The following is a 21,625-nucleotide window of genomic DNA, read 5'->3' on the forward strand; positions in this document are numbered from 1 at the left end:
AAACATTGAAATACTCATAGCTAGGTTATAGATAATTGCCCTTTCCTTACGATACCAAAAACTTCCAACGCGCTCCGTATACCATATGAAAATGTGATTTAAAAAATGTGATAAAAAAAACGGGAAAAAACTCCTAAATGTTGCTTTTAATCTAGCATTGCGCAGCGAATATGTCTTATATAGGTTTTAGCCTGAGTGGCAGAGAGAGATAAATATATATGTTTTTTAAAAAAAAAACTAAAAACGGTATTTCATCGATGATGTAAAGTTTTTTGCTGTCAATTCACCATTTTACCAGTAATTGGCTTGTTTAAGGTAATCGGCTTCCAAAGACCTGTAAGTAGTTAATTGAACGTTTTTTTAAATAGCTTTTTTCGAAATGGTTGCAACAACAGTTATTTTTGAAAAAAAAACGTTTAAAATAACGAAACTGCATCGATAGATTATCTAAGATAATTGCTTGATATATGTTGGTGACACTTTGGTGACAACAATATAGTAATCGTGTATATACCCGCATAGTCTGGCAAGGGCATTCTAGATTTGTCTCTGCTAGAAATCAGTCACTCACTTAGAGCTACCTAGTAATACTTATAGTATGTATAATGAACCAAAGTTAAAGTACTAGCGAGTTAGTACTGATCACCTTCAACATCTTACATAGTACGGCTGTCCAAACTTGAAACACAGTAAGGGGCATTTTTAAAAACGTTTTTTTTTTGCATTATTGGACTGAGTAGAATCTACTTAGTCCAAAAATGCAAGACACGTCTTTCAAAAAAAAAGTCCCTTACTGTGTTTTGAGTTTGGACAGCCGAATACTTAACAATATAATAAATATTTAATACCTTGAAAGTTCAGTTAAATCTGTAACCTGAGCATCGTCCACACTCTTCAGGGCCCAATGGGAAGAATTGTCAGACCCTGACGTTGCGTAGTTTCCAAAGTTGGTAGACATTTTGATATCTGAAAAAAACAAAGGCTAATGTTAATTCAAGTGATTCCTTTAATGACGTTGTACTACAAACTAGTATTTCTTTATGTACAAAAAGCCCAATTGTTATTTTAGTTGCTTTTAATTTAATTGAAACGATATTCCTAAATTTTCTTAAATATATTAAAATATATGAAGAAACATATCAGTTACACAATTAATTATAGAAAATAGCATCACAAAAAAACTCATTTAAAATTTGATGTAACTCTAAATAATAGGAGCAAAACTATTTGTATAAAAAGGTTGAATAGCTTCCCTTCAGAAAATAATAACATAAATTACTTTAGTCATGATGAAAAAATATAAATAATTAGAAAGTAATGAGTTAAATGTATGGAAATGAGGCATGAAGCTGTCAAAAGAAGGATGATACTGAATTCAGTAAACATGTGACCTGTTAGATGAATAGATGGCATAACGATATATGATAGATGTTTGAGTGGTAATATACGGAAAAAATGCAAGGCTGAGATAAGCACTATCGATAAAATAAAGAAAACTGTGTTGAGATGGTTTGGATAGGTGGAATGAACGAGTGAAGAAAAAACAGTAAAACAAATTTAGTAGACGAATCAAGTTAGAAATAGGAACAAAGGACCGAGGAATAACACTGATCACGTCCAAAATAGACTTCAAAATTATGGCAAGATGTATCAATTTATGAACGTTTTATTCGATTTATATTATCCACTGACACTTCGTGATGGAATTGCATTTTTATTTTATTATTAGATTAAAACCAATATTTTTAGCTTTTCCAATTTATTTTTATTTGACCAGCGACCGGGTTTCGTCGTTGGCGACATCATCGACCAGTCTGATGATGTCGGCAACGACAAAACCCGGTCGCTGGTCAAATAAAAATAAAGTGGAAAAGCTAAAAATATTGGTTTTAATCTAATAATATAATAACGTTTTATTCATTAATAAAAATGAATAGTCTTCACACCATCGTAACATTTTGAATGTATATTTTTTTGTGCCATTCACACATCTCAAGCTAAATACCTACATTAAAAAATATATACACCAGCTTTCCTTCTTAAAATAATCACCGCACGCCCCTGCGCGGTACGTTTATTAAAAATATAAAACAAAAAGCTCTTTGAGGCGTCGGCTCGCAATATGAGGAGAAGATAAATAAAAATAAAAGCTCATATGTGTGGCAACAATAGACTCGGATAAAATTTCTCGAGACGTTCCTACTTCTCACCAATCTCGTGTTTCTTCCCCTCCAAAGAAACTCAAGAGATTGCAAGAAGAAAGAGCGAAGATCTGCAGCCGAGTAAATAGAACGAACAGGTGTTTGCGTAAGAAAAGATGTAGCACTATAATGCTGGTTTTTGCGTGGCCTATATCGCCTGAAAACATCAATGACAACTTCTTTCACATGATAGTTTTTGGCAGTATCTTTATTTGAGCTGAGTTTTTTATTTAATTGTTGGGTAATTTACCAAAAGAAAACAAGGTTTTTGTTAGATTGAATTCTACATTTATTTATATATATCTTAATACGTGACGCGTTTCGTCTTCTTAAGACATTATCAAACGAAACGCGTCACTTATTAAGATATACATAAATAAATGTAGAATTCAATCCAACAAAAATCTTGTTTCATTTTGGATATATTACCCAACAATTCAATATGGAACTGTACCAACTGTCTGCAGTTACAATAAATAAGTTTTTTATTTAGCAGAGAGCTTTTCGATCATAGATTTGTCCTGAAATATGTATGAGACTTTTTATTTATAATTAAAATGTAACTTTGTTTTAAAATAACTATAAATATTTTATTATAACTTAATTTTAATGTCTACCTAACTTGATAGCTTCGAAACCGGTAGACATTATAATTAAGTTATAATAAAATATTTATTCTGATTTTAAAACAAAGAAATCGCTTAAAAGCTAATTCGAGTAAATGTATATATTTTGTTGTTTTAACGAGTTATTTACTCTTTGCTAGATTAAAATTTAGTAGCGTGCTTCGAAGAGATTGTACCAAATTAGTATTTGTTTAAACATTGTTCACAACATACGGAAAGAGAAGCAATTAATCATTTCCCAGACAAGATAGTGACAAGCTTGCTGTCGATTTATGATTTATTGCAGCATAGAAAGCCGCCATTTTGTATTGTACATAATTGCTCATTCTTATTTGGGAAAACGGAGCTTTTTCCAATTTTTTATACTACTTTTATGAATTTTAAAACGAATTGATATTAAATTTATGCAGTGATCGAGAAAAATCTTAAGTAAAATATCTGTTTTTTATGATGAAAATGTAAAAAAATTCAATTTAAGCTTGTGGAATAATCAGGAAAGCAATCGGCGTAAGAGCATATTAATATCGATTTCTCAACATAGATAAAGAAGTGTCTCAACTTGATATGAAACATGTGTAATGTAGCCAAATGCCAGGTCGTAAGCCCTGGGATGCTCAGATTTCCATATACATGTATCTATCAAGTTAAGAAACTTTAAAAAATGACATCTCCTTCGTAGGGTGAATACTCCAATGTCCTAACTAACTAACTAACTAACCATAACGCCGCTTCCCCACAGGGGTAGGCAGAGAGAATAGAACGCCACACCACTCTGTCTTTGCAAAGATTATTCGCCTCTTCCACGTTCATGCATCTCCTCATACATAACCCGCCGATTGTTACGACTTATAACCTGACCACATTCAAGTATTTGGCATACCTGATCGTGCCATGTTTTTCTCGGTCTTCCTCTGCTCTTTTTTCCACTTGCATTCGCCTCATAAATTTGTTTCACCGTTCTTTCCGCACTCATTCGTTCTACATGTCCAAACCATCTCAACACACCTTTCTTAATTTTATCGATAATGCTTATCTCAGCTTTGCATTCCTTCCTTATTTCACTATTCGAACACCTATCATACATCGTTTTGTAGCACATTCTTCTGAGAGATCGCATTTCGACTGCATTCAGTTTACTTTCATCCTTCTTTTGCCAACTCCGTGTTTCGCTTCCATACATTAGAGTTGGAACCAGGACTCCGTTGTGCACTGCCAGTTTAGCTTCCGCTGATGGGTTTTTATTTGCTATAACTATGGTGATATTGTTTGATAAATATTCATTTTTAATTTTTAATTTACGTTTTACTTGTTAAATACCACTCTTTATTAACATCTATTGTGTGTTTCGATGCATTCCGCATCATCTTCACAAAAGTCGTATGTGAAGCTAAGTACAAATTGAAGACTTAATTAAAAATGAATAGATATAACCACAAAGCGACTGCCGAATCAATTCATGAAAAATTTTGGAGTCTGATGCAGGAGTAGGGCGTAAGACTTATCATGGGCTGGTTTTAAGTGATCACAGGTATAACATCAACATTCTATTATTTATTGATTCGGCATTAACTTTGTGGAATGACATGATCATTTTATTAACATTAAACAATTGAATATACCACTTTATCGAGTTTTATTTTTATTTACGACTAGTTTCGAAAACATCTGTCGTTTTTTAATAAAATAATCAACATTCTACATATAATTGACAATCACTCAAATTTCGGAAGTTGTATTTATGCGTCAATTATTTTACTATCTATATGTGGCTGTTCATTAAGATTTTTAAAATGTTTTTTGAGTTCAATGAAGAAGAAATAGACCCAGTGAATTTTTTTAAAATTGGTTTAAAATTATTTATTTACTCGTTATCACTAACTTCCTAATAATACTAATCGACAACCAGCTTCAGAATATAATAGAACAACTGTATAGTTTTTTCTTTCACTTTTATTTTATTCGACCAGTGACCGGGTTTCGTCGTGACCGATATCGTCAGACTGGTAATGATTTGTCTGTCTATCACGACGAAATCCGGTCACTGGTCTAAAAAAATAAAAGTGGAAAAAACTAAATAATTATTGGTATATCATATAAAATACAGTTCCACCAAGAAATGTTAGTACAAAGCTTAAATCAGTTTCATAATGTTGTACAAATTTTAAATAAAAATCCAGAAATTATCTTTGAATTATCTACACTTCATAGATTATTCGTTATCTTTTCACTTTAATTCCAGCCCTTCTCACAGCCCTTGTTCAATTAAATTAAACTTAACAAAAATGACACGCCTCAATGTATATCTCATTGTGCGCTATTGATATGAATACCAATAGTCTGCTTTTAACGGGCAGTTAATATTCAATAATTTACCGTTAGTGCACAGCATAGGTTCCCAAACTGGGCAAATTGCCCGCTTGTGGAATATTATGAATGGATATAATGGTTGAGCAACAAATTAGAAAAAATATAAAAATCCTTCAGTACACAACTATGATACCCACATTTCAAACAAACAAGGGTTTTAAAAAGGAACAAAAAATAATCTTTTCATCTCAGATGTCTCTAGTGAAATTCTAGTGATCCAAGAACAATGTTTCAAAATTGATTCATATTAATATATATGAAAAAAATCTATATAATTATAGAACTTTCAAGAATTTGAGTAGTGTGGTTATGAATAATGGGTAGAATTGGTGAATGTTACACGTGTGTAAAGTGATCACATAAACCAGCCTATGATGGTCGTCAACCCCGTAAATGCCCAGACTTCCATATTCTTCTTCATCTTTGATGAGATGTCAAAAAATAATATGAAAAATAACTACTAGAATTGATGATAATCCAGATTTGTAACTAAATTGTAAGTATTTGGACACATTCAAAGAATGTAAATAAAAATATGGACCAAAGGCATGAGTAAATTATGAAGAGTTCAAATTGAAAATTTGTTTAATATTTCGGAGAACACATAACTTTCTCATCCAATGTGCTGTAGAAAGAGCTGCCAACCACCGGTTCTAGATTCACCTGTACGTCATTTAAATATACCTACAAAAATTCAATTCCAAAATTTTAAAAATAAAATTCTACTTAAGCACCTCACCAAAACTTATAATGTAATTACATATAACGACAATACACTTCTTCAACTTAAATTTATTTTCATTAATTGATTCAGAAGTCACTTTGTGGTAAAATCTATCCATGTTTAATCAATGTTTTACTTATTAAATACCACTATTTCTTAAAATCTACTGTGACACGTGTTTCGATGAATTCCGCATCATTTTCAAACACCGAAAGCATTGAAACACGTGTCACTGTAGATTTTAAGAAATAGTGGTATTTACTAAGTAAAACATTAATTAAAAATAAATGAATTTTGTCAGAAAAATTATATTTAATCATGGTTTTCGACCCCGGCCTTGTTGTGTATATAACATAGAATTTTGTCTAAGCTCTGTAAATGGCAAAATAAAAAATGTAATAAAAAAAACTATATGGTTGTTTTTTTATTATATAAAATGCAGTTGCATCAAGAAATGTCAGTACAAAATAAAAAAAATTATAGACATATAATTTGTTTCCTTATAAGTTTATAATTGTATATATCAGTTTTATATAGGTATAAATATAATATAAACAAAGTTTATATTTATACCTTTAGATTTTTGATGGAAGAAATAAAGCTACCGAAACTAGTAGATTAAAAAAAATCAAGTGGTAAAAAACAAGTATTTTATTTATAATTTAACATTGTTATGCCTCGTGTAAATGCCGAAACGATAAACAACATATAAATATATTTAAAAAAAAACTTTTTTCATTAAATAACTTTATATGAAATATGACATTATATAAATGCACATGTCATATTGGTGAAAAAAAAATGTCACATGTCGTATTGGTGAAAAAAAAAAGCAAATATACGCTTAATATTTATTGTTATCCTAAATAAAGATACCGTTTTAAAAAGGTGGGCGATGAAAAATATTGACGTTGAAAAATAGAACCGAGTCAAATAACTTTGGGAATCTGTGGTTTACAGGGTAAAACCCCAAATACTCGTATCAATGGAAAAGGGTGCCTTTCGTGGAAAATAGGACATTAAAATTTGTCCTATTTCACAAATACGATAACCTTCCGAGAATACGGTTGAAATAATAGGCGGAATATTGGTTAAGGGTGAAGGCAAACACAATATTCTGTGCGTATTTTCGTTTTGGCAACTAACGAGCGATTTGATAAAGACCTTCAAAGTAATTATTCGCAACTCGTAACTAATAATCGAATGTAATGTAGGTCAGACATCGCTTCTTCGGCTTATGTATGTTTGCTCCTTAGTAACGTATTTCCTGTTGGAGGACCTTGTGACGAAAATACAAATAAAATAATAAGTTTATAGCATTTTCAGTGTGTCCGAATATTTGTTCACAATTCTGGATTATTTCCGACTATAGGAGTTATTTTTTATATATATTTTTCTATCTCAACATAGATGAAGAGGAATATGGAAGTCTTAGCATTTACAGGGCTTACGACAGTCATAGGTTGGTTTAAATAATCACCAGTCTGATGATGTCGGTAACGACGAAACCCGGTCGCTGGTCAAATAAAAACAAAGTGGAAAAGCTAAAAATATTGGTTTTAATCTAATAATATATTAAAATGCAATTCCATCACGAAGTGTCAGTGGATAATATAAATCTATTTAATAATCACTTTACACATGTGTAAGATTCACCAATACTACCCATGATTGAAAACCACACTACTCAAATTCTTGAAACTTAAGCAGAAACTCTTTCAATAGATGTCTCTAGTTAAATTCTAGTGATTCAAGCACTATGTTTCATATTTGAACAATATATATAGAAGTTCCAAGAATTTGAGTGTCAGAAATGAAAACTCTAAGGAGCATATCTGGCAAGAGTCTACGAGATAGAATAAGTAACAGCAGGATAAGAGCAATATTCGAGATCGAAGAAGATCGCATGTGAGGAGAGTGGAACCATTCAGACTTCCTTACATTGCACTGCTCGGCCAACTCCAGGGTAGACTACTCCCGGCCAAACCACCAATGAGATGGATTGAGAGCTGGGAATCGACTTCGCAAGAAGCTAATCCATTTTAAAAACTGGCCTACACCGAGAAGAAGAAGAAAAATTATGTGTATGATGAAATAAATAAATAAATACGATTTTTCGGACACTCTAAATATGCGAAAAATTAGTTTTTTTAATTTGGTTTCCTAATTCGATCACCCATGTATATCATGATTATGTTTTAGTTAAATGAATTAATTTGTTTATAAGATGCCATTAAACATTTTTTCGCTGTGCCTATTCGTAATTAGAGCGAAACTCTAATCTGTTATAAAAATAATTAAAATTCCAGTATTGTTACTAGTGCGGTTATTTAAAACACATAAGCACTAAAAGAAAATAATATCTACATTAAAACGTGTGTTTACCGTGTTCATAAGAGAAAAATATTTCATTTAAAATATGTATGGATAAAGAAAACACTTTTAAAATAAAATAATGAAAAACAGACAATTGTATATTTGAAAAGTTTTCCACTAAAATAATTATTTCAGTTAAAATAGGGTGAATTAACTCACTTGTTTCGCCCGTTTATCAAGATAAATAATAATACAGAGAAAATAAAACATTTGAAGCATTTTTCAAAAGCAACATTAAAAAATATTTTTCCTTTAAAATGTACAAATTGCTAGATATAAATGGAAGACGCGAACATTGTTTGCATAGACAGATTAATGTTGCGTTCTATTCTCTATGCCTACCTCTGCGGAAAGCGGTATGATGATTAATTTTTATATTATCTTTAATAATGTATTTCCGTCTCCGTGTAATGGTCAGCACTCTTGGCTACAGATCTGGAGGTCCCGGGTTCAATTTTTTTAATCAGGTGGGGTCAAATAAATTAAAGTGATTTTTCACTCTAATATTTCTACAATATCACCCCGAACTGGTACATGAAGCGAAGGGCTGATCACCTTTCCTTCATGTGTTAACGATCAAGATAACACCACTATTGTATGATGCAGTGCCCTATGCACCATTGGGGTGTAAGTATTTGAAGAAGAAAAATATTTACATTGTAAAATTGGCCAAGCTTAGACCAAATATTAATACATATAGTATTCACTTTGTAAAATTAGTTTAGCTAGGACCAAATACTAATATTCACATAGTAAAATTGGTCTGGTTAGGACCAAATATTAATATTCACATAGTAAAATTGGTCTAGCTAGGACCAACTATAAATATTAACATAGTAAAATGGGTCAAAATCGTGTATATGGTCTGGTGGTATCTCACACGTTCTTCAAATGATCGTAAAAATCTTTTTTCCAAATAATAATAGCATCACGTTCTCTTTTTATTATACAATATCCCTTTTTTGCACGTGCATTTGTGATAATGTTATTTGCACAGTCCACTAAGTAAACAAGAAATTCACGAATGGAATGATGTATACATCTACAAAACAAGATAGTTAGCGTATATTATATTCAATAATATCTGTTTTTTATATTATTTTTTGACATCTCATAAAAGATGAAGAAGAATATGGAAATCTTGGTATTTGCAGAGCTAACGATCATAGACTAGTTTGAGTGATCACTTTACACACGTGTAAAATCCACCAATTCTACCCATTATTGACAACTACACTACTCAGATTCTTAAAGTTCTATATAAATGAACCAATTTCGAAACTTTGTTCTTGAATCACTAGAACTTCACTAGAGACATCTATTGGTGAGATGAAAAGAAGCTTTTTATTGAGCAGAAACTCTTTTATTAGTGTGTGAGATCCGAATACTGGATGAATCTTTGATGAGATGTCAAAAAATAATATGAAAAATAACTCCTATAATTGGAGATAATCCAGATTTGTAAACAAGTATTTAGACACACTCAAATGTTGTAAAAATATTTTTTACACTAAATTAAAATCATAAATATATTAACATCTTCTTACAATATATTTCTTTTTAAATTCTTAGATTCTTTTCATTCTCCATACTTTCAAGGTATAGGTGGAAGTTGAAGGATCAAAAGTGATCAGCCCTTCAGGTACCTGTCCTGGGTGGTATTGAATAAATATTAGAGTGAAAAAATCACTTATATTTATTTGATACCCCCACTGAGAATCGAACCCGGGACCTTCAGAACGGGAATGAAACAATTACTTTCCATTAAATATTTATGAAAATTAAAAATTAATGATGATGAGGAAGGCAAAGGAAGAAGGGAGTTTAGAGAAGGAAGTAGAGAAATAACTAAGGTCTACTGTGACACGTATTTCGGTGCATTCCGCACAACTTTCAAACACCACAAAATGATGCGGAATGCATCGAAACACGTGTCACAGTAGATTTTATAAAAAAAAGTGGTGTTAATGGTACATTCGGGAATCCAAAATAAATGATTTGAGAAAATACATATGGAAGATATATATATATATATATATATATATATATATATATATATATATATATATATATATATATATATATATATATATATATATATATATATATATATATATATATATATATATATATATATATATATATATATATATATATGTATATATATATATATATATATACATATATATATATATATATATATATATATATATATATATATATATATATATATATATATATATATATATATATATATATATATATATATATATATATATATATATATATATATATATATATATATATATATATATATATACATGTGGGTTTAGTCATATTTTCTTATTTTGTTTATACCTTATGTTTTTTTTTATATTTTCATTTGTTTAATTTTCTCATTTTTTTATTATTTCTAATTTGTTTATTTAAAATATACTGCTTACCTTATGTTTTCCCATTTATTTCTTTGAAATATGCTTCTTATGCCTATTTATTATACCTGTTTATTGTTTTTAAATTTTGACAAGTATTAATTTTGGTTATTTAAAAAAAAAACCTTTTTTGTAACTTTATTATTTGTGTTCCAGTCTTGTTAACCTTAACCCCATGTCCCAAAATGAGAAATATAAATTACTCATCGGGAATATTATATATCGCTCACTCCTTTCAAGAACGTCATAAATCAAAAATCGTCAATTTTCAGTTGTGCATGTTTTCGGAATGCCCAGAAAATGTACTATATCCCAGCAAAAGAAACATACTTTTAACTTAATATTTACCCGCTACAGGGCAGAAAATGTTATTCTTGCATTTTGAAGAAAATGTTTGGTTTAATTATTTTTTTTTAAATATACTAAATATTTTTCAAATAGAGAAAAAACCTTCAGGTTTTACCTCAAAAGAACTGTTGCACAGTAAAAAAGTTCAATAAGTGGCTTGATATTTATTTTTAATACATTATGTTATATTTTTAAACTTTAAAAACATTCTCCTGCAAAATCAAGTTTTTTGATTTATGACGTTCTTGAAAGGAGTGAGCGATAAATGACTTATGTATGTAACATGTTTTGAAGAGTAAATAAATAAAGTGGAACTTAAATTAAAAACGGATACATTTTACCTCAAAGTGACTGCTGAATCCATAAATGAAAAACTAAGGGATTAGTAAAATAGCCTTTTATAATAATTCAAATCTGGGGAAAATACTAATTAATAATAAAGATAAAAGGGAAAAAGAAACAAATTCAGGCTCAAATTTATTAAGTTGTGGATCATGCAGTGCTGAATACGTGGGGCAAACAGGACGATCGTTTAAAATAAGAATAAACGAACATGTCCAAAGTTGGAGAAATAAAAAAGAAAACTCCACTTTTGCAAACCACTTGATAGAGTCAAATCATGATTTCGATAAAAATGTTAATGTAAAAATCTTACACAAATGTAGTAAAGGTAAAAAATTAGATAGGCTCGAAATTTTGGAAATAAATAGATTAAAAAATTGTCATAATAAATACATATTAAATGATCAAGTAACACACATTCATTCTCCCTTACTTTACCCATTAGAAAAGAAACAATAGATGCCTTAATGTCTTGTCGATAAGAGATGACTGCCGGGAAATTTACATTTCAGAGAACTTCGGACTCCCCCCGGACAACCACAGCTCAGTGGAAGGAGCCGTCAACCACCATTTCCTGATACCTCGTTACATAATTTAAATTCATTTACAAAAAATGCAAATCTATTATAACTTTATATAAAATCGTGCTTTCAATACAAAAAAAACTTTTATAAAAAATATTTTAAATATCATACAATACTTAAATTCACTCAAATTAAATTAATTTCTCATAAAATTATATCAAATCATGGTTATCAACTCCTGCCTTCTTTTATATATAACATAACAATTTGTATAGCCTCTCAGTCTGATGATGTCGGTAACGACGAAACCCGGTCGCTGGTCAAATAAAAAAGTGGAAAAGCTAAAAATATTGGTTTTAATCTAATAATAAATTAAAAATGCAATTCCATCACGAAGTGTCAGTGGATAATATAAATCTATTACTAAGGGATTAGGTTTGATGGACAGTTAGGATTCTAATGATAGATGGTGAAGTCTTTTATAAAGTTTTATATTAAGTTTTATAATCCATAACTGGATTTTCATCATTTACGCAACGCGCCCACGTACCTAACGCTGATTAATGGACAGTAGTAACTTGTTAGTTCAATTGGTGGCAATTACAGAATGACCGGTGGTGCGGTGGGCAGCGAGTAGGGAGAGTGTCCGACTAATTAAAACGCAGGGTCGTGAACCCGGGCTCTTGGCATGCTGGTGGTACATTTGTAGGAATTCTGGTGGATCTCAGACTGCAGGGCCGAATTAACATATGATTAAATTCATTATTCTTCTTTGAAACCTAATCTTCCTTATCATTATCCTTAAATCCTTTTAATTAGATATAGGTGAAATTATTAATTAACTGGGTCTCTACCCAGTTATCTTCATAAGCCAGTATTAATAAGGATGTCATGAAATGGGTGATGATATAAGATAACAATATTGATATCTCAACATATATGAACAGGAATATGGAATTCTGGGTATGTGTACCGACTTGTAATCAACTGCTGTTTAAGTGATCACTTTATACACACGTAACAGTCACCGTAACCCATGATTGAAACTTATTTATTATTCAATTGATATCATCTTTCACAAGTATTTGGATACATTCAAAGTGTTGTAAATAGAAGGAAAATAAAGAATTGAAGTATGCAATTAATTTTTTAAGTATGGTTCTAATCTTGTTTATTTTTATAGTTTGAATTTTAGATATGGAAAAGACTCACCATCTAATTTTTAACCGAAACAAAAAAGGATAATATTAATATATTTTGCTTTCGAGTGAACAAATAAAAGGTAGAAAGAATGTGAAATTAAATTTTTTTCATGTATAAAAAAATTAATACATATTTAAACAAACTTTTAAAGAACATTTTCACTTATAAGAGAGTGAAATACTGAGGAAAAAATTGATTAATTTGATAAATCGTTTGTTTTTTTTTTACCTATCACATTCGCCAATACTGAAAAATCTTGTAAATAAAATTAAAAAAAACTTTTTTCAAAGTATTCAATAGGGAAAAAATCAAATTTCAGTAACTAACGCTGATAATGGAAAGCTGGAAATCATCTATTCGTGGTCCAATCAAAAGTCCTTCTACATTTTTTAAAGTCTCATTTATAAGCAATAAGGAAAAAAAACGACTTTTTGACATTTTTATTCAGCACACATTTCCACACAGTTGAAATATCTAATACGGGCCTGTTTTTGTAAATAATGTTGAACGTGTCCAATAGAGAGATGGAATGACTCGGAGTCAATTGTTTTAATTGATGACGTCATTCATGCATCATTTCAAAAGAGAATAATTATTATTGAAGAGTGCAATTAGCCGAGATGAGCTAAATGTTACACGAAGTTTTCTCGTTACCCCCCCCTTCCCCCCACTCTACCGCGAGGAATAAGTCAATTAACCAGCACGCACTAATCTGTTTTATAGTTCAGAAAGATCCATTTATTATTTTACCATTTATAATATTTAAGATAAGTTCATGAACATTATATGAACATATGCAGTTCTAATAAAGAACCGCATATCGCTCACTCCTTTCAAGAACGTCATAAATCAAAAATCGTCAATTTTCAGTTGTGCGTGTTTTCGGAATGCCCAGAAAATGTATTATATCCCAGCAAAACAGGCATATTTTTAACTAAATATTTACCCGCTACAGGGCAGAAAGTGTTGTTTTTGCATTTTGAAGAAAAGGTATAGTTTAATTATTTTTTTAAATATACTAAATATTTTTCAAATGGAGAAAAAACCATCAGGTTTTACCTAAAAAGATCTGTTGGACAGTAAAAAGTTCAATAAGTGGCTTCATATTTATTTTTAATACATTGTATTATATTTTTAAACCTAAAACGTTATTCTGAAAAATCAAGTTTTTTGATTTATGACGTTCTTGAAAGGAGTGAGCGATATGTTCTTCGCTTTATGGTTTAAATAAAACAGCACTGACTAAGAAGATCCGAATTTCTAACTAATTTTTCAATGGTTCGGAGTACCTCTACCATAAACGAACGCAAACGGGTTAAACTAGTACCACCTAACATATATATATATATATATATATATATATATATATATATATATATATATATATATATATATATATATATATATATATATATATATATATATATATATATATATAAATATATATATATAAATATATATATATATATATATATATATATATATATATATATATATATAAATAAATATATATATATATATATATATATATATATATATATATATATATATATATATATATATATATATATATATATATAAATATATATATCGGTAGTGCAAACGCAAAGGGGTATATCTGTCTCAGACCAAATTTTACAGGAGAGCAAAAAACAAACTTGTGAAATTAAATAACTCATTTGTTTTATGTATTTTTATATGTACATATCTTAATAAAACTTAATAAGTATCGCAACTACAGTTATATTCTTTTTCCAGATTATGGAATACACTATTTTAGACATTTTGTGGAACAAACATAGAAAACTAAAAATTTGACAGATATACCCCTTTGCCTTTACATTACCGATGTATATATATATACATATATAAAACCTGTTGATGAGAACATCTTTAGTACTCAAAACTGGTCATGTTAACATGAATAAACTCAAAAAGTGGTATTATACAAGTCTTATATTTTTACATTTTATTTACTTGGTACATACCACAATTAATAATTATTGATATTTGCCAAGTAACGATTAATTAAATAAACCATTAAAATAAGAAAAATAATCAAATTCAAGTTTTAAATAATTTAATGTTTAAATTTTAAAATAAACCTACTTTGTAATGGATTTGTCCATTTTGTGTTGTCGTATCAGGATATTGCAGCATTTGTCGAAAATAATTGTTGGGTGTGTTCCGTATCGTGGTCTCCGATAGAAAATGGGACAAATTAGAATACAATGAAGTCATTACAATCGTAAGTAGTCAAGAACCACTATTTTGCATAATTTGTTATACGGTAGGCCAGACCGGGGCAAGATGTTACAGGGGGCATGTCAACACAAATGTAGAAAAAAACGTGGGCTTCTTCTTAAGTCATGCAAATCAATTATTTGAATGGCTTGAGAAACCCACCACTCTGTTGAAAAAACAAAGGTAGATATTTTTTTTTATATAGTTTTGTACTGAGATTTATTGGTGGAACTGCATTTTATAAAATAAAATAATTACCGTAGAACGGGACTACTTGGACTTTAATGTGTTACTTGAGCCCAGTACAAAAATAAATAAATCTGTATTTGGTCTACAATAATTAACGTATAGTGACAATAAGTGTCTATTGATTTGGCGTTTAATTTGTAGGACTCCATTTTAATTTATGTATTAATTTTAAATCAAACACAGATTTTTTGAGTCTACTAAGTTGTATTTTATTAACAAACGAATGTTTGATAATGCCCTAACAAGGTGAAACAATTGTCAGAATATAATTTTTTATGTGTTTTTGTTAGTAAAATACATTTTGGTAGACTCAAAAAATCTGTGTTTAATTTAAAATTAATACATAAAATACAATAAGTGTCACCTGTCAGGGAAACAATTAATCATGTCGATACGTTCATTATTGAAGACCTAATTCAGATCTAAATATTTTTTTGTACTGGGCTCAAGTAACACATCAAAGCTCAAGTAGCTCCGTTCTATGGTACATGTTTTTTCACATATATTTTATTCAACCAGTGACGGGTTTCGTCGTAACCGACATCATCACACTGATAGGAGGCTAGACAAAATTCTGTATGTATGTATGTATAAAAAATGTTATAAACACAAAAAGTAAGGGGTCGAAAATGTTTTTTTCTTTTCTTATTCGATTAATTTAAATTGAATGAATTTAAGTAGCGTATTACAGTTATAATTGTATAGCTGTATGTAAGTTATGGAAAATGTTTTAAATGTGATTTTATTTGATTTTATTTTAGAAATGGATTTTAACCACCTTGAGATGTCTAACGACCTATCATAGGCGGGCTTAAGTGATCACTTTAGAAACTTGTAACATTCACCATTCTACCCATGATTGACAACCACACTACTCAATTTTCTCACAACTTAAACTAAAGTTCTCACGTCGCGTCAATTCGACAACTTCTCTCACACGAGTTCTCGACACCATCTATGGGTTGAGTTGAGTAAGTTTTTCACTCAGCAGAAACCCTCATGAAATGTATATATGTGATTCTACAGTAATTATGTTACATACTAAGAGACGCCTGAAAACATATTTTTGTCACACTTACCTTATTATGTAATTTGACCTGTTTTTTGGAGTAATAGTCAATTGTGGGTAGAATGGCGAATGTAACACATGTATAAAGTAATCACTTAAAAGCGCATATGACAGGTTGTTAGACCTGTAAATACCCAGACTTACATATTCTTCTTAAGCATCGTTGAGATGTTAATAAAAACAACTCCTTAATGGACACACCTGATTTGTGAACAATGATTTCGATACACCTAAAATATTGTGTGTATTTTTTAATTTCAATCACCCATCCCTGGTGTGTACTTAGTTGAATGTTTCTATAGCGTTTATTATTGTTTTTCAATTTTGATATGTCCGCCTCCATAGTGTAATGGTCAGCACGCTCGACTATCATTCTGGAGGTCCCGGGTTCGATTCCCAGGGGGGGGTCAAATAAATATAAGTGATTTTTTCACTATAATATTTATTCAATATCACCCTGGACTGGTACCTGAAGCGGATGGCTGATCACCTTTCCTTCATGTGTTAACGATCAAGATAACACTGCGTTTATATGCAGTGCCCTATGCACCATTAGGGTGCGGATAAGGGTTTGATGATGATTTTTATATCTGATTCAATGAGTTCCCAGGTTCGATGAGTTGAATTGTTATTTATGCGGCTAGTACCATCGGCTGGGTTTAATGCACCACACCATAATAAATACATATCTGATCCAGACGACATCTCTGAATAACACATCCGCCGGTTATAAATTTCACCCGACCAACTGCCTCCGCAGGCGTGCTTCACGAGTTTACTTTCATTGCGCCAATTATAAATTAATCCCGCCATTTAATGAAACCGTTGACAATGATGATAATTGACCAGAATTCGAAAATATGACCACTGGGATACCATATATAATACTGCGACTTAATGAAACCGTCGTCAATGAAAACAATTAGCCAGAATTCGAGAATACGACCACCGGTATATAATTCTGCCATTTAATGAAACCGTTGTCAATGATGATAATTTACCAGAATTCGAGAATATGACCACTGGGATACCATGTATAATCCTGCCACTCAATGAAACCGTCGTCAATGAAAACAATTTGCCAGAATTCGAGAATACGACCACCGGCATATAATTCCGCCATTTAATGAAACCGTTGGCGTTGTCAATGATGATAATTTACCAGAATTCGAGAATATGACTACTGGGATACCATATATAATACTGCCACTTAATGAAACCGTCGTCGATATTTTTTTTACCAGAATTCGAGAATACGATCACGGGTATATAATTCCGTCATTTAATGAAACCGTTGTCAATGATGATTATTACAAGAATTGGAGAATACAATCATTGGAAAACAACCTCGACATTTAATGAAACCATCTTCAACGACAACAATTTACCAGAAATCGAGAATAACTAACTAACTAACTAACCATCACGCCGCTTCCCCGCAGAGGTAGGCAGAGAGAATAGAACGCCACACCACTCTGTCTTTGCAAACATTCCTCTCTTCTTCCACGTTCATACATCTCCTCGTACATACCCGCCGATTGTTTCGCCTCCTAACCTAACCGCTTTTATGTGTTTGGCATACCTGATCGTGCCAAGTTTTTTTCGGTCTTCCTCTGCTCCTTTTTCCAATTACATTCACCTCATAAATTAATTTTACCGTTCTTTCCTCACCCATTCGTTCTACATGTCCAAACTATCTCAAAATACCTTTCTAAATTTGATCGATAATGCTTATCTCAGCTTGAAGAAAAGGTATTGTTTAATTATTTTGTTAAATATACTAAATATTTTTCAAAGGGAGAAAAAACCTTCAGGTTTTACCTAAAACGATCTGTTGCACGGTAAAAAGTTCAAAAAGTGGCTTGATATTTATTTTTAATACGTTATATTATATTTTTAAACTTTAAAAAGGTTCCCCTGAAAAATCAAGTTTTTTGATTTATGACGTTCTTAAAAGGAGTGAGCGAATTGTCTTGTGATTTTTAATATTAGTTTATTAGCCAATAATCCAGCATCTTAACAAAAGTCTATTTCCAAGTGTGCAAAGGGCCTTAAATTCTCCATATCACCTTATACATTAGCGTTCGGAATCACCTCTGGAATTGAACCTTAGAAGGCAAATGTAGCGACCGAGGAAGGAATGCGCCATTAAACAATGTTTGTCCCCGCTCCGTGCGTTAGTCACGCGCGCATGCGCGTTGCAATGGAAACAAAGGAACACCATTTGTTTTTTTTTTCTTCAAAACATTTGCCGCGTAATCCAAGAAGTACGTGACGTCACCGGTTGTTGCAAAAACAGCGCAATCGGAAACGACAAGCGAATGTTTACTTATCTTGTAGACGTTCAGTTGGTAACTAAACTAACTTTTTCTAAATAGCTTAACACGGGCAGGAATCCAACTCCCCATCCAAGTATCCACCCTTCTTTCTGAACCTAATTCTAGAATTACGGGCATAATTTCTAAAATGATAAAGCTAAACACTCCCTACCTAGACTCCATACCAAATAATATTTTTTATTTTTTATTTTTCTTTGTTTATTTTTGTTAACTACACGTCCACCTCCGTAGTGTAATGGTCAGCACGCTCAGCTACCGTTCTGGAGGTCCCGGGTTCGATTCCCAAGGGGGGTAAAATAAATATGAATGATTTTTTCACTGTAATATTTATTCAATATTACCGTGGACTGGTACCTGAAGCGGAGGGCTGATCACCTTTCCTTCATGTGTAAACGATCAAGATAACACTGCGTTTATATGACACAGTGCCCTATGCACCATTGGGGTGCGGATAAGGGTTTTATTATTATTTACACGAGGAACAGAGAGATGGAAATTTAATATTAATATCAACATTTCGAATAAAAAAGAAAATATGTTTGCAATTCAGATAAGAGTATTGCAAATAAATAATGTTAAAATAACACTTCAAGCGCCGAAAGTAACTCTCTTACCTTGAAAAATAACACATTAAAATGCACTTAAAAACATCTCGCATAAAATGACCTTGTTGCAATCATCGGATTAAATTTTAATATTATGCACTCTCAAATCTGATTACATTTTAAAATATCAAGAAGAAAATAGAAGCTCATAGCTTGTTTTAAATTGTAAACAAGTCCGCATATCAAGGAAGTAATGCTCTGTTTACGAAATTCTAAGTGCTCGGTAATGACATCAAAACCTCAAATTAAGGAAGACAATACGTAAACAGTTTATTCACCTCAACATCACCATATATTGTTTACTGATCAAGCATAAACTTTGTGGAATTTTATTTAATAAAATAACATTATTTATAATAAAATAACATCTATATAGTCACAATAATTAAAGAAAAAACACTTTGTTTTTTACCACTTGAGTTTTTATTAAAGACTACATGTTTCAGAAGTTAAACTTCCATCATTCAGGTCTGTATAATAACTAAAATATAAAATATAAAATTTTTCTATAAATAAGGAGAGGGGAAAGTAAGGGGAAGGGGTTAGTCAAGGAACGGAGTTTGAAAACAAAGGAAAAATTGAAAGCAATGGCGAAGAATTTTGAAACAATATATTATTTAATAAATTATTATAAGAATTCAGGTTTTTTTGTATTTCTAAATTTTCAAGATAATTCATAATTTGGCCTTTATATGGAACAAGGTGTAATAATTTTAATTTATTTAATTTTATAAAAAAATAAAGAAAAATTTTATATTTTATATTTAAGTTAATATACAGACCTGAATGATGGAAGTTTAACTTCTGAAACATGTAGTCTTTAATAAAAACTCAAGTGGTAAAAAACAAAGTGTTTTTTCTTTAATTATTGTAACATGTCTTACCACAAAGTTAATGCCGAAACAATAAATAAAATATCTATATAGTTTTTCCACATACATACATTTTATTTGATGAGTAACCATTTAAAAAGAGATATTTAAAATCATGGTTTTTAACCCCTGCCTCGTTGTGTATATGACATCAGTTTGATTGATGTCGGTAACGATGAAACCCGGTCACTGGTCAAATAAAATATATCGTAGTCATACAGGAGAAAGTAACCAAGTGTATTTTTACAAAATTTTGATCATTGACTATTTGATATCTTACTAGCTTAATATTGCCCTGGAAAAATGCCGAAGGATTTTAAACTTGGAAGCATAATATATTGACTTGTTAAAAATGACTAACTGCATTGATGTTCATTTTCTTGCCAAGCAAAAGTGACTTAAATGGCCCTCCTGAACATTTTACGTTTTGTTAGTTGGTCACTTATGTGTCACGACTACGATATGTGGAAAAAACTACATTCGAAGTCGTTATTTTATTATTAAAATAAAACAGTTGTTTAATACCTCTTTTGAATCATTACACTCGTAGATTTTCTCAACAACAGGTGAAATTTCCCATTTTGTATTTCCAACTGTTGATGAAAACATCCGTTGTTCTCAATACTAGTCGTGTTTACATTAATAAAGTCATAAGTGGTCTTATCCCATGTAAGTAATAACATATTTTCGGAAAAACTTTATAATATTATGCCTAAAATATGTACACATATATTTTTATTTTCTACAATATTTTTATTTATTTATGTAACATATGTTTTCTAATCGCGATGCAAATAACAGGATATCATTTCCAATAATACCTACATCCTGTGACGTTATTGTGGTAATATACATTTCCTTCTGACTGAACGGTCTATTATTCATTTTCCTTGGTATCAATTTTTTATAATTATTTATTTTATACTGTTCCATTTTTCCAATTTAAAAAAGAGAAATATTGGTGTTTTTATTATTTACACAAATATTTCAATTTCATACTATTTCTGTGAGCCTAAGCGGCTCATTATTAGAAATATGTATGTATCAAATTGTGGTGAGTGGGTTCAAACCGAAAAACTCTGACACTAACCACGGGACCACAAC

General features: G+C 30.6%; 1 protein-coding gene across 1 annotated transcript in view; it reads right to left on the bottom strand.

The window, feature by feature from the left end:
* LOC148301972 (G protein-coupled receptor moody-like) overlaps nt 1-21,625 on the bottom strand; it is a 79,378-nt gene that overhangs the window by 48,817 nt on the left and 8,936 nt on the right. Inside the window, exon 2 of the mRNA XM_088272399.1 lies at nt 849-966. Coding sequence (XP_088128525.1) covers nt 849-958 — 110 coding nt within the window. The 5' untranslated portion in view covers nt 959-966. The remainder of the gene's footprint in view (nt 1-848; nt 967-21,625) is intronic.

This window comes from Brachycentrus maculatus, unplaced genomic scaffold (assembly GCF_059751285.1).
Source record: "Brachycentrus maculatus isolate JH-2025_06_01 unplaced genomic scaffold, ASM5975128v1 h1tg000496l, whole genome shotgun sequence".
Lineage (NCBI taxonomy): Eukaryota > Metazoa > Arthropoda > Insecta > Trichoptera > Brachycentridae > Brachycentrus > Brachycentrus maculatus.